General features: G+C 31.7%; 1 protein-coding gene across 1 annotated transcript; it reads left to right on the top strand.

The window, feature by feature from the left end:
* Window positions 1-10,878: 10,878 nt before the first annotated feature.
* LOC131183422 (protein RALF-like 32) lies at window positions 10,879-11,387 on the top strand. The gene has a single exon (XM_058154194.1). It carries the CDS (start codon window positions 10,894-10,896, stop codon window positions 11,233-11,235), a length of 342 nt encoding a protein of 113 aa, XP_058010177.1. The 5' UTR covers window positions 10,879-10,893; the 3' UTR covers window positions 11,236-11,387.
* Window positions 11,388-15,074: the final 3,687 nt, after the last annotated feature.

Below are 15,074 nucleotides of genomic sequence, written 5' to 3'. Positions count from 1 at the left end.
TTCTAGAGCATGTGGCAACATCAACTAAAGATAAATCCCCTCAAGTGCACCTTTGGTGTCAAAGCCAAAAACTTCTTAGGTTTCCTAGTATATCAAAGGGGAATAAAAGTGGATCAGAACAAAACCAAAGCCATCTAGGATGCAAAATTGCCCCAAACTAAGGAATAGTTATAGAGATTCCTAGGGCAGGTAAATTACTTAAGAAGATTCATATCTAATCTTACAGGTAAAGCAAAAGAATTCTCTAAGTCATTAAAGATTAAACAGGAGAGTGAGCTCAGATGGGAAGATAAGCACCAGCGGGCCTTTAACAAAATCAAGGAGTATCTCACTGGGCCACCAATACTCGTTCCTCCAAGGTATGGTGATCCATTGAAGCTTTATTTATCTACCACTTTTGATTCTGTTGGGTGTCTACTGGTACAAGATAACCAAATGGGACATGAGCAGGTAGTGTACTACTTAAGCTAGAACCTGATAGTTACAGAGACTAGGTATTCTCCAATTGAGAAGCTTTACTTGGCCTTATATTTTTCCTATATAAAATTAAGACATTATTTAATAAGTTATAGGGTATATGTAGTTTCACAAACATATATAATGAAATACATGTTGTCTAGACCACTGATTACTAGAAGAATTACGAAGTGATTATTAGCTTTATTAGAATTTACCTTGATTTATATTCCCAGAAAGTTGTGAAGGGGCAAGTACTTGCAGACTTTTTGGTAGACCACCCTTGTCTAGAGACAATAGAGGTAATGGAGCAAGGGTTGAATGTCTACAATATAGAAAAGGTACCATGGTCCCTATGGTTTAATGGCTCCAGTACAGAGGCTTCAATAGGTGTAAGGATCATCATTGTATCATCTGCTGGTACCAAGATAACTCTTTCCTTCAGTATGAAATTTAAATGTACCAATAACCAAGTTGAGTACGAGGCACCAATCATCAGTTTAGAGATCCTCAAAGAATTAAGAGTAAAAGAAGTACACATTATGGGAGACTTATAGCTGGTCATTAAGTAGCTTACTGGACAATACAAAAGCATAGCTTCTCCCTTGCCCTTTATTTTACTCCTACTATACAAATTCTGGACTATTTCAATGAAGTTCCATTCACACATGTGCCAAGAGAAGCCAACTGGAAAGTTGATAAGTTGGCTTAGCTAACTTCTGGCTTGAGAATGTCCCAAGAGCTTACACAAAGGATAATTCTAGTAAGAAAGAGGAAACATCCTTCCATATAAGAAAAAGGATACCTATTGATATATCTAATATTGACTTGGTTGTTATAGATGACTGAAGATCCTTGTTAAAGAGGTACCTGGAATCTTCATTAGTTAAAGTACCCCACAACATAAAAGTTTAAGTTATGAACTATTTATTGCTTGATGGTGAACTCTTCTAGAAGGGTTTTGATGACTTGTTGCTCAGGTGCCTTGGTTTTTTGAAGGCTATGAGAAAGATGCAACAAGTGCATGAAGGGATCTATGGTGCACACTCGGCAGGTATCAAGTGAGATGGCTCTTCAGAAGGCATGGCTATTATTAGCTGAACATCCTTAAAGATCACATTATATATGCAAAGTGTTTCCAGCAATGTCAAACATATGGTGCAGTGAAGAGGAGACTAACTGAAGAGATGTACCCTATCCTCAAACCATGACCATTCAGAGGTTGGGCCATCGAATTAATAAGTAAAATTCATCCACCATCTTCAATGGGCCATACTTTTATTATTGTTGCTGTAGACTACTTCACCAAGTGGGTGGAAGCAATACAAACAAAGAAAGTGGAACAAAGCAACATGATTCAGTGAATCAAAGAGCACATCATCCACAGGTTTGAAATCTCTTAAACCATCATAACTGACCAGGGAACAATGTTCACCCATTAAGATGTGAAGGACTTTGCAGAGGATTACGGCATAAAACTGCTCACCCCAATTCCATACTATTCCCAGGCCAATGGGCATACAGAAGCATCAAACAAGGTCTTGATCGGTATCCTAGAAAAGACGATTGATCAAAACCCAAGAGAGTGGCATGTGATCATGTCAGAGACCTTATAGGAGTACAAGACCTTTAAGTGGGATGCAATGCAGACAAGCCTTTTATCTTGACTTATGGGCATGATGTAATGCTCATAATGGAAGTAATAGTTCCTTCACTAAAAGTCTCTTTGCAAAATGGCCTTACTCCTGATGAATACACTCAGGTGATGGCCATGGAGTTAAAAGACTTAAATGAAGTTCGAATGTAGGTATTCAATCACTTGGTTACACAGAAGAAGAAATTGTCAAGGATCTACAACAAAAGGATAAAGAGGTAAAATTTTTAACAAAGAGCCAAAGATAAGCAGTTTGGAAAAAGGTTTCTAAAATAGGAAGGTCCTTTCCAGGTGTATTGGGTACTCAAAGGTAATGCGTATTGGTTAGCAAGCCTTATAGGAAAGCCACATAAGAAGTCAATCAATGGCAGGTACCTGAAAAAATACTTTCCCATTATGTGGTAAATATAAGACAGACAAATAGAAGAGAATAGTTAAAGTTGACCCACAGCTTCATTAAAAGTCGAGCCCATAACTAGCATAGGATTCCTACACAAACAATGTAATTAAAGTCAACATAACGACTAGACATTCAATGTAATCAGATAAAATAGGCTTTATAATCAAGGTTGGCTCTTAGGCCACCTATAGCACATATAAATAAAAAAGGCAACACATGGCTTATCATTCATAGTATAGCTATCAAAATCAGTGATATCATAAAATGAATAAATGTACTACAATTATGATTAGCGCGCTGGTTCATAAAATCAAGAATCAAAGTAACAAGAATCTAGAGATGAGATAAAACGAAATCACAGAAGACAATCCAATGACTCCGACAGGAAGTTAGGAAGTCTAAATAGGACTCGTACTCTTGAATCTTAGCCTTTGTAGCTGCAGCCAGCTCCCTTAAAACATCCCCCTTAGACAAGATCACACTCCTATCTATCATATGATTAACTTGTAGATCATACTCTAGCCGCATAAGGGAGGCTCCTCGGCCTTCAGCTCAGTGATCTCTACCTTCAAGTGAGATATCTGCTCCTCTAGGTTTGCTACCTTACCTTTAATGGCTTTCACTCTATCCTCCCTTGACCACATAAGATTAGGCCTTCTAAATAAACTCCTTGAGCTCATAGTTTTGGGTGGAGAAGGTTGTAATAGAAGTAAAGAGTGCTGCAGAAAACTGAATCTTCTTAGCATAGGCAAGCAGCATCTTAGCAACTTGTGTCTGTATGTCTTGGAGTGGCGTGCCTACTTTAATTAGGGTGGATAGGGCACAAAGTAATAATGACCTCTACTCTTTTATATGAGAACTAAGCTCTATAGACAGTAGGCAGTGTAGCTGGTTCTTGGCCACTATGACTGTAGTATCAAATGACTTAGCTATAAGGTGAGCACTAGAGCTATAAGAAAATTGAGCCAGAAATGAGAAATTGAGATCCTAAAGAAGATTAACTATATTAGCTAAGGGGATGGCTCTCTAGCTTGAAGTAGCAAAGGAGCTCATGGTAGAAAAGGTCACAGGAGCTGGAGTTGAGGTAGTAGGTACCTATAGAAAGAAAGGTAAGTAGCAGCTTAGACTTGAAAAAGTTAATTCAATAAATAATAAATACACACCTCAGAAGAAGTGGGCAAAGGAATATTTCCTAGAGGATCATCACCTCTAACTTCTATTACCTCCTGTATAGCATGGTTGCTCTAAGAGGTGACTAGGCTCTGTACCTCCTCATAAGTCCTAGAATGTTACTCAATAGAAGCAATGCCTTTAAAAGATGAGATAGCACCTAAAGGAGTCCCTGAGTCAACATCACTAGTGTAAGAAACCTCTACTAGAATTACAAGGAGAGCCTGAGGCTTCCTAATACCTCTACTAGAACTGCAAAGGGAGCTTGAGGCGTCCTGGCCTTAGTTGCATGACGACAAAAATGCTTGATAGAAGGAAAAGAGAAGCTTCCCCCATTGCTTCTTCTAATGTAGAGGGGACTTCTTAATTTTGGGCTTATATCTCTTAGTTAGTGCTTTGGTCTTCTTGGGTGGAGGAAGCTGTGACTAGGAATGAGCATTTTCCTACTTCCTAGAAAAAGGAGTAGATCTAGAAGAAGCTACTCTCTGGGCTATAGTAGGAGTGCATTAAAAAGAATACGGAGAAAAGTAACAGAGGTTAGTAAAATGATAAGTATAATAGGATAAAAAAAAAAAAAAAACAGTGATCACTTGGGGCCAAAGGTTTAAAAATGACATCATAAAACTTGAAGGACCACCAACTCTGAAAAGTGCAACAAAAAAGGTTAATGGCCTCCATGGGAATCATCTGGCATACATCTTGCAGCTGCTCTAGCCTGTAGCTGTATTGACACACATCTGCTGGAGATGACAGGCTGATCCTACTACTAGTAACTGGGTTAGCATGAATAGGGATGCCAGAGGGAACACCTTGAATAAATCTCAACTGTCTACACCAAAGGGAAGGCATATATAACTCCATCCCAGCTACCTAGATGAGTGCCAAAAAAGGTACTAGTGTATAGATGCCGAATAGCGGTGATAGAGGCCCAGTGGCAAATAGCATCATTTGTAAAGGTGGTTCTAAGGTGGTTAAGATAGGTAGGATGGATTACAAACTCAAGAGCCTCAATGTCAACAGAAGGAGTGAAGCTGAAGAAGTCCAAAGCAGGTAACTGGACCAGAAACCTCAAACTCAGCTCTCAAGTGCAAGCCAGAGAAACAACATTTCTACCAAAGGCACTATCGACAAGGACTGGTGGAGTGTCTGCTAGCTCAAGAAAGTAAGAGGGTAGCCACAGCTATACAATCCAAAAAGTGCCATTCATCTTACTGAGTGGCGCATCATCTGATACCATGGTAGATAAGGCTTAGAAAATAGAAGCCAACAACATGGTACCAATGGCACAAGGCTAACCCATGGTGAGAAAGTAGGCTAATGGTAGGTACTCAGCAGAAGGGTGCCCAGAAGAGGGGTAGAAGATGTATCTACAAATCAAGCATCATATGGATAAAGTATGGTCAAACTGGCTAGTGCTGGTACTGTACTAAATAAGGGTGCTGTAAGAGATGAATTTGTCCAACATCTTGTATTTGAAGGGTAACTCAATGAAAGAACTGGGAACCTCATTACTAATGATAGGTAGGCTATTAGGACTTTAATATCCTTCAGTGTGATAGATGTAGAACCATTGATAGGATAAAAGAGTTGCAGGATCTAGACCATAACCTTAAGGAGCCAACTAGTAGCCTAGGACAAAAAGGTGGACTGCATCTGGTTAACTTAATGAAGTCATATATGCTCAGGAGCTTCCAAGTATGAGAGAAGTGGGGCTAGAGTCTATTTGTCAGTGCCTCCTAGCTATAAGATTACTTCGACCAAGATTTGATGTCACTTGGATGGGGGAAGGGCTACAACTCACAATCAAGCAACAACTCCTGGTAGCTCCCCAAAGGGAAATGAGGCAGTGGAATGTCATGAGAGAGAGCAAAAAGACCAATGGTGGTAGCCCCTACTACAAGACCCTACAAGAAGGAAGTAAGTGATGTCAAGTACCTAAATAAAAAATTTTACTAGGTGAAGTGAAACAATAGAAGAGCACAGGACTTAGTGAAAGAGGACTAGATGGTGGAATAATCCAAGTCCTACCAGAGTTGGTACCTATAGGTCCCAATGCACTGGCACCTATTGGTCCTAAGGCATCGATGCCTGCAGGTTTTGACAAACTAGTGCGTACAAAAGTAAAAGTTAGTACCTAGTGAGACAAAAATTAAACAGAGTTTCCTTATAAAATGGATAAGTAGTTCTTCAAATATGAACAAATTGTTACAAACAATTACCAAACACAACCTACAGTGAGCTCACATATGCAGCAAGATCAGAAATTACCTCCAGTAGTGTGAGAAAATAAATTGGCATTGGGCATGGGGAAGGCTAGTGGAGTGTAAACTCATAAGGCAGTAAAGGTAGAACTCAACCCAAGAATACCACTGATGATAGGACAAACCTATGGTACCATCAATGATAGCTGTGAACTTGCTAGTACCTCCTAGGTGGTAGGTACCTGGGCAGGTACTTGGGTACCAACCGATACTTGCAAACCAGAAAAAGGGTATGATGCCATCTCTACAAATATAGGAGACATAATGAGCATTCCCAAGCAATAATAGTTAAGCAAAAAACATAGGTACCGATATGCAAGTTCAATATACAGTACTTATTCTTAATAATGTACAGACAATTTGCCAGTACAACCAACATATTACAAATACCGATCAATATACTGCAAGTATCTGAGTAGGTACCTTTGAAATTCCTAAATCCAGAAAAAATCAACATGACCCATTTTCATTCTCAACCATCACATAGGAAGATTAACATTAAGAAGTGATTCCAAATTTACCTAAAATTTACATTCTCAACCATCACATAGCAAGATTAACATCAAGAAGTGATTCCAAGTTTACCTGAAATTAAGTAAAGCAAAAACATGAGAACAACAAGGAGAATGTCATGAGCATTAGCCGATGATGGTGGATTGAGCTAAGCTAATGAATTGAAGATCAGAACAAATGGTAAGGGGAAAAATCGGAGACAACGCCAGTTCCTAGTTTGCCAGCGATGAACCACAATGAATGGAAATCAGCAAACAATAAAGAAGAGTGGCCAATGAAATCGAATGTTGATGAAGGACGATGTTGGCGAGAGTATGATAGTAAGAGATGGAACATCAGTAAGGAAATAGTGATGGGCGATGATGAATGGGGTATCGCGCTGAATGGGAAAGAAAGGAAGAGAAAGAAAAAGGGAAAAAGGAAGAGAAAGAAAAAGAAGGAGAAGGAAATAAAGGAAAAGGGGAAAAAAAAAAGGTGATTGGTCTCTCTTTGTTTGATGGTGGGAATTGTGAGAATGAAAAATAAATTAGCTTTAAGTGCCCATTGGAAAGATAAATCTGTAGTAATGAAGAAGTTTGTAATAATTAGAACTCTATGGGAATTGGATTTATAGTGATTAGAGTTCTATATGAAATTGAACTCTTATGGGATAGAGTTAGCTTGAATTTCAAATTCCTAGTAAGATTACAAAGGATGCTGGATTATTTTTTGAATTTTGAACAGCAAAGAGATGAGCTAAAATCAGTTCTTGTCCACCCAGAATGGCTTAGTCAGCTAGTCCAGGTGTGAGGGGGCAATTGTTTATACCAAAAGTAATTAAATTATTAATTAATTATTTTTAGGCCTACGAATTAATTAAATTAATTTTTTGTGAAATTAATTTAATTAATTTAATTTCATTAATTTAATTAATCTATGGCCTGAGATAATTAATAATTAAATATTTGGCGGTTGTTGGATGGTTATTTGAAGCGAGTTGGTACCGGTTCTAAGCGGTTCCAAGCAGTTCCAAGGAGTGCACAGGTGACCACTGGTAACTGCAGAACATGATAAAATGTCTTCTAGAGTCTTTCAGGTATTTGCAAGAAAAGCTATAAGAGTCAGATATGCTGCAACGTGAAACCTAAACCCCCAAGACATCAAACAACAATATCTCAACTAGACTCTAGCAGTTTTTTATCTTTATTTTATTAGTCTTGTATTTTTTCAAAGTTCTTGTAATTAATTTCAATCCTTGTACTTTCTTTTTAAACAATCAAAACATTCAATTATAGTTCATTTGCCTTTAACTACTTGTTATTCGTGAGATTGACGAAGCTGCGTATAGTAGAGTCAGTTCTCACAATTGTTTGATCTAAGAAGTAAGAGTATAATCCCAAGTGATATACTCAGTATTTAGCATGCCCGCGTAAATGTAAACTGTGAGACAGCCAAATTACTTTTCGAAAAAGAAACAATTTCTTTCACATTAATCTAGCTATGCAACCTTATTTTGTAAATTAATATTATTTTAAATTATAAAAAATATAATATAAGTAAATCAAACTTAAAAAAAAATAAAACAACAAAGTTTAAATAAATTTAATTTAATGAACTAATTGTATTTTTTTATTAATTTATTTCAATTTTTAAGCCTTTTCACCCATTAATATTTTCAAAACTTATTTTATAAATAAATAAATATATATATATATATATATATATATATATATGTGTGTGTGTGTGTTATTATTTATTATTATGTTATTATTATATATATAGCACATAACTTTCATAAAATAATATCCAATAAAAATACAATAATTTTAAATCAATAAATATTTCTATATATATAATGAGCTAAAATAATATTAAAATTAAGATTTTAATTTAAATAATTAAATATAATATTTACAATACCATGATAATATTATATCATATAAAAAGTTAATGGAAAATTATATATAAAACATTAAACCACGGGTTTGTACAACGAAAATAATAACGTGCAACACACATAGAAAAAACTACTGGAAACATTGGTTTTACTCAAATTGCCCTTCATTATTTATAGTATTTATAATTATATTTTTTATTATTTAATTTAATTTTAGAGTTTATATAAGTCTAAAATTCTTAGAATTTAAAATTTAATTATCTATATTATTTTGGAGTTCATGTAAATCTAAAATTCTTAATCTTATTTGTATTTAAATTCTATTTAATTAAAATTTTATTACAATCTCATTGTTATAAAACTCGGATCGACTTGGTGGGTTGGCTCAACATACCAGTGATCCGGACATAAAATTAGGCCAATTCCCTCATTGAACTTGACAAGGAGTTAGTTAACTTGAAAAAATTAGGATGAACCGATTGTTGAACTGATACCCTTTAACCCAATAACCCAGCTACTCCATTAATTCAAAATTTTTTTAAATAAAAGATTTTAAAAATATTAATGATATTTATATTTTAATATTTAAAAATTTATACTTATAGTTAGCCTCAAAAATATCAACAATATTTGCATTTTAATATTTAAAAATTTATACTTATATTTAGTCAATGAATAATATATTATTTAGCTATTATCTTTTTATTTATAGTAATATAAGATATTTTATATAATGATTTGTTTATGTTTTATTTTAATAAATTGTTAATATTTCATAAATATTAAGGACATAGTTATTTATTTATAAAATTATTTTTAATTTATATATTATTTATAAATTTTGAAAATAAAAAATATTTAAAAATTTAAATATTTTTAATATTGTCATATAAAATTTAAAAGTATTATTAAGCTATACGTAAATATTGCTTGATAAATGTTGAAATATTTATTCTAAAAATAAATTTAGTTAATTAAATTTATTTAATTGTATTAATAAGTGCAATATTTAATTAATATATATTTAATTAATTTTTTGATGACCTTTTGGCTAAATAAATTTATAAAACTGATTTTTTTTAAATTGTAAATTATTATAATTTTTAAATGTTAATGTGTGCATATCAAAAATATAATATTTTTATTTTTTTAATATTAAAAATATTGAATACATATATAAAAATTCGGGAATTTTACTTTAAATATAAAATTGTTATTTTAATTTAATAAATTTATATTTAAATATAAAGACAAATTAATATTTTAATTTAAAAAAAATCCAATATTCATATGAATACAAGTATTATATTATTTAATAAAAATTTTATTCATTTAGATTCAACAATTTAATTTATTGAAATTTGATGTTTACTTGTAAAAAATAATATAAAAAATTAATTTAAAATAGTTAAAATTATTTTGATAAAATATTTTATCGTAAACTGAATAATTGTTTATATATTTTTAACTATAATCATTTTAATTAAAAATAATAATATATTAATACCATTATATTTTTTTATTCTATTAGCATCAATTTTTATTTTTTATATAAAAAGAAAATTTTAATTATTAATTTATTATATAAATAATTTATTAGTACATATTTGTCAATATTATTTTTAAATATTTTCTCCATATCTTAAGAAAATATAAAATTATGTAAAATATTAAATATCAAATAAAAACTAATAATATTAATATGAGTATACACAATTAATTTTATTAAACAAAATTAAAAAATTGAATAAAAAATAACTAAAAATTAAAAAAGATCAACATTGTATGAAAATATACCAAATTAAATTTATTTTACTACTATATATATAAACTCTTAAATAATATTTAGAAAAATATAGATTTTTCATGATAATTATATATGTTTTATAAAAATTATAAACACTAAAAGCTATTTAGACTTGATAAACTCAAAACTTTTTTATTAAAGAAACTTAACATGAAAATATATCAATCAATAAAATAATAAATAGTTAAATTTATATATTTATAAAATATTTATAATTATAAAATTATATTATAATAATAATTTTTTTATATTAAATTTCACCTTTATAATTTTTTATTTTTATTATTATATTATTATTATTAATTTAATTTTCAAACGATAAATACACAATATACATGTTATGAAAAATAAAAAATTACTAAATTATCATAATAATAATTAATACATTATAATATTATTATTATATATATAAAAATTAATAAAATATTATATATAAAAATATTAGATTATAAATACATATAAATACTAAAAGAAAAATTATTTATAATAAATAAATACAGGTAATCATAAAAATTATAAATTAAAATTAGAAAAATGAATAAACGTAACACTAGCCAATACCAATCATTTCTAGGTTTGGTGGAGTGCGGTCCCTCTGCAACTCCATAATGGGGCTTCCACTAAGTCCTTCGCTTTCCAGACAGTAGAAAAATAATAATAATAATAATAATAATAATAATAAAATCCCATGCCTCTATAAAGTGGTTGAAGCAAACCAGAAAGGAAAATGCATCACACGGTGCCAAAAAAAAAAAAATGGAGCAGAAATACTCGGTTTTCCCCTTCTCCTTCCATATCATAATCCTTTCCTTATTATTATTTCTCTGCAACAATAGGGTTTCATCATCTTCTGCTGTCAGATGCAATGGTTCAATAGCTGAGTGCAGTGAAGATTACGAGTTGTTGATGGAATCGGAAATTAGCGGAAGGATTCTTGCACAGAAGAAATATATATCACCAGGTGCTCTGAAGAGAGACAAACCAGTTTGCAATGGTGGTGGTAGTGGCCAGTCTTACAGTAGCAGTTGTTTGCCTTCCTCCTCTAATTCTCAAACTCGTGGTTGTTCTAAGTACTATCGTTGTAGGTCTGATTCTTGATTATTCTAATTTATAAGCTTCTTTTCTTTTCTTTTCTTTTGTTTTCATCAACTTTTGGTCTTCTTTCCTTGTTATAATCATTGTTGAACTTTTTTGTTTTCTTTTCCTTCGTTTTTATCATTGGATTTTAATATATAGAATCTCTGTTTCATGACTCAATGTAAAATTGTGTTTTTGTTTTTTAATTATAAAGTCATTAGTTGGTATATATAAAAAAAAAAAAAAAAAAAAGAAAAGAAAATACCTATCAAATTAGAATCTTTGGTATTTAGATGTTTCAAGGTCTCTTAATTTTACAATTCCCTATTATTTTAACTGGTCAAATATTAGGGTTATTGAATAATGAATCGTCACTTTTTTTTTTCTTAAGAAAATGCAATGGTCACTATTTATTTCAAACAAAATTAATTAAGACAAGACTTACAGGAATTGATGGATTGGAGCAAATTAAATTATTAGGCATCAAAATCATCTGTGGGCATTTGACATTTGGATGCGCAGCTCCGGAGAATGATAATTCTTGAATAAATCATTGCGAGTTCGTAAAGTTTTGACATTATTTATAAGTCTCAACATTTTATGTTTCTTTAAAAAAAAAAAATCTCAACATTTTAGAAGATAGATTATTTGGTTTTTTTTTTTTAATTAGGTTCAAATCATATTTTAATCCCTAACTAGTCAAGTGTTACTCTTTTAACACTTAAAATTATCTAATTTCACGCTTCAATATTTAAAAAATAAAATTAAATAAACCTTGCGACTCTATTCAACAGAAAAAATGAAGCCCAATTGACATTAGAATTTAAATCAATATAAGCCCTTCAAAATCAATACTAAGCCTCATTATTTTTAAATCTGTAATTAGGCCCACATTTAATGCCCTACACAGAACAAAATAGAAAAAAAATATTAAAATTCATTTTGGGCTAATTCAACCCCATAGCCATTAGAAAAACACAATTAGGGGAGCCCATTTCAAATATGATACCCAACATGCATTATCCATTTAATACCATCATTTTTTTTAATTAATACATTATATTTTTATACACTAGTGCTACAGAGTTCTAAAAAGAAAATAAAAAATTAAAGATTTACTAATTACAATTTAATACCTTGTGAGGAAAAAATGTAAGTAAGACTCTGAAAGGAAAAATATTCCTTTTGCAATTTGAAAAAAAATATTTGAATAGAAATGAGCGTTCAATTTAGGAAGTTTAGATATTTATTATAGATATAATTTCTACAACTATTTAAAATTAGTATAATCCTAAAATGAAATTCACATCCAGCACATATTTCAAACAATCAAGTTGGACTTACACTTAAATCCATGTGGGGGACCAACGAGATCAACTCAATGCTGTGCCTCACCTTGACTTTATATATATATAACGATTGAGTCCTAGTGAGATTAACTCGAGCCGTGTCAACCCATCCAATCCATATCTTTCATATATCATATATAATATACACAGCTCCAATTATCCTCAAGGCAATAAACACAAATAATAAGTAGGAATTAATTATGTAGCAAGAAAGAATGATCCTATTTATTTAACTAATTATGTATGTGTACTTTTAAAATACATGAGCCTGCTAATAAATAATATTGAAATTACAAAAATAATTAATATCTAACTCACAGAGCTAACGACCCAATTATAGCTAGTTTGGTTGGAAAGAAAATATGGTTGACCCCCATCACCTATATAGATACACTAAACTCTATCAATTGATTGATAAAAAAAAAATATTAATTTAAACTAAAGAAGCAAAAATTAATATTAGAATTTTTGCCGAAATTTCAACAGTGTCTTATCTACAACTAGACCTATCCCCTACAAGAAAACTTAACAAATTAACAGCAACAACAAGCCATAGGGCCTTGGACCCATAATATAAAGTCACATTATTCATTCGAAGCTTACAAGAAACCTAATCTAGGTGCAATTGTCTAATCTGCAATTCAAGTTCCAAACTTAGCTACAATTCAATTAATTATTTTTAGTACTTCAAAAATTATGAAAATACTCCAGCAGGTCATTTTCTTTATCCTTGCATTAATTAAATTCATTTTACTTAATTTCACTAAATTAGAAATATTTTATAAATTAATCAGCTAGCCTAAAACTGCACAAGTTGAGTTCAAGTTTATCTTTATATATTCTATAGCTAGAACACATTAGGAATGTCTAAAAGCATTGGAATCGACTATAAACATGACCACCTTCTAGGACAGGCCACCGGGCGTTCAGACCAGGCTAAAAACTTGATCCTGGGCTGTTGTGAGATATCATCTATCTAAATATACCTACAAGAAGCTCAAAACACTTTAGAAATTATTGTGAAATTAAATCTAAGAAATGACAATAAAAAAGGCTAAAAAATCTAACCAATTGATTTAGGCTGTCTAATAATCATATTTTATAAATAGTGTTCGATTGGAGCAGGGTTGGTCCCGTCTTGAAGGTTTAGCGGGCTAAGTTCATCAATGGTCTCAAATCGCCAATCTAACAGCTAGATCAACCAGAATCTTCACTGGAAGTTGCTATCTAGCCCATTTCTATCTCTTCCTCATTTCATGTGAATCAAACAGCCACCAAAGACGCCACTAGTCAAGATCTCTTCCTTTGGTTGAGACATGCATGATCTAGGTCGATGACATGGCCCGAGGAATGCCAAAATAGCTGTAAATGTCAAAGGAAGCTCATGGATGTTTTTCTCCTTCTCTACATTTTTTGCTTAAGTCCAGCCATCATTCGAAGCTCCTAAGGTATCACTAGAATCGTCATTGGTGGCTAGAGAGGGTCATAGCCATGGATTCTCTTCAGAGAAACAAAAATGGGAGAGAGTGTGATGCCCCTTATCCGTCTACAGTGTAGCTGAGTAAAGCGTGCCACATTCGGTGCCGGAGCACCCTATCTTATACTATCCTGTTCACTATTAATTTTAAACTTCATTTAAAACATGTGTAGATTTTTTTTCTTTTTTTTTTTTATCACAAATTATTTCTATGGATACCCAGGCAGAGCCTCCTCTATTTTATTAGCATCTAGCAGGTCCCACTATTCACCTATTAAAAACCATTTCATATTTCCATATGCATCATGTCATATCATATCATTTCTACTTATACAATTTCAAGAAAATATATTTTTCATTCATTCATTCATATGGAAATTCATATACAAAAATTCACAACTTCATTTACAGTCCAAAATATATAAATTACAACTTGTTTACATCATAACTATAATTACATAATGTTCATATACAATGAATCAAAATACTAGTCTAGGCATGAACCCTACTAAAATACTACAACTGATGAGGTGAACTCTAGACTGTGGCAGATCTGGTCAACTGTAGTTAAAACACTACTGTGGCGGTTGCTGCTGTGGCGGCTGCTGGTCTCCAGTACTTACGCGATGGAAAAACCAACACGCTAAGCAAATTGCTTAGTGGTGTATAATTTTAAAGAATAATAACTGAATAATTAAAAGTAATAACTCTATGTAGAATTTTGCACTTCTAGGTCAATTATATATTTTATTGCACTTTGGGAATAATTTACTTATGAGGATATTATCTGTATATTTATTTCCTTCTCTGTCTTTTTAAAGTCATATCAATATCTTATCTATTCATTTATTCTTTTCTTATACTTTTAAAATAATTTTAATGCCCAAGTAACCTATAACAAATTATAATGCTGGATACACGGGAGTATACTGGTTAGACAACCATATGTCTATCCTGTATACATCTGTCATGTCAGGCACAAGGCCAGCGGGCAGGCTTTTTAAGCCAGATATAAAATTAGGCACAATAGCCAA

The sequence above is a fragment of the Hevea brasiliensis genome, chromosome 9, assembly GCF_030052815.1.
Source record: "Hevea brasiliensis isolate MT/VB/25A 57/8 chromosome 9, ASM3005281v1, whole genome shotgun sequence".
Taxonomy (NCBI): Eukaryota; Viridiplantae; Streptophyta; class Magnoliopsida; order Malpighiales; family Euphorbiaceae; genus Hevea; species Hevea brasiliensis.
This window is presented reverse-complemented; position numbering and strand designations above follow the sequence as displayed.

What these genes read in the sequence shown, in the direction of transcription:
- LOC131183422 (XM_058154194.1), top strand. Translation starts at nt 10,894, where the DNA reads ATGGAGCAGAAATACTCGGTTTTCCCCTTCTCCTTCCATATCATAATC.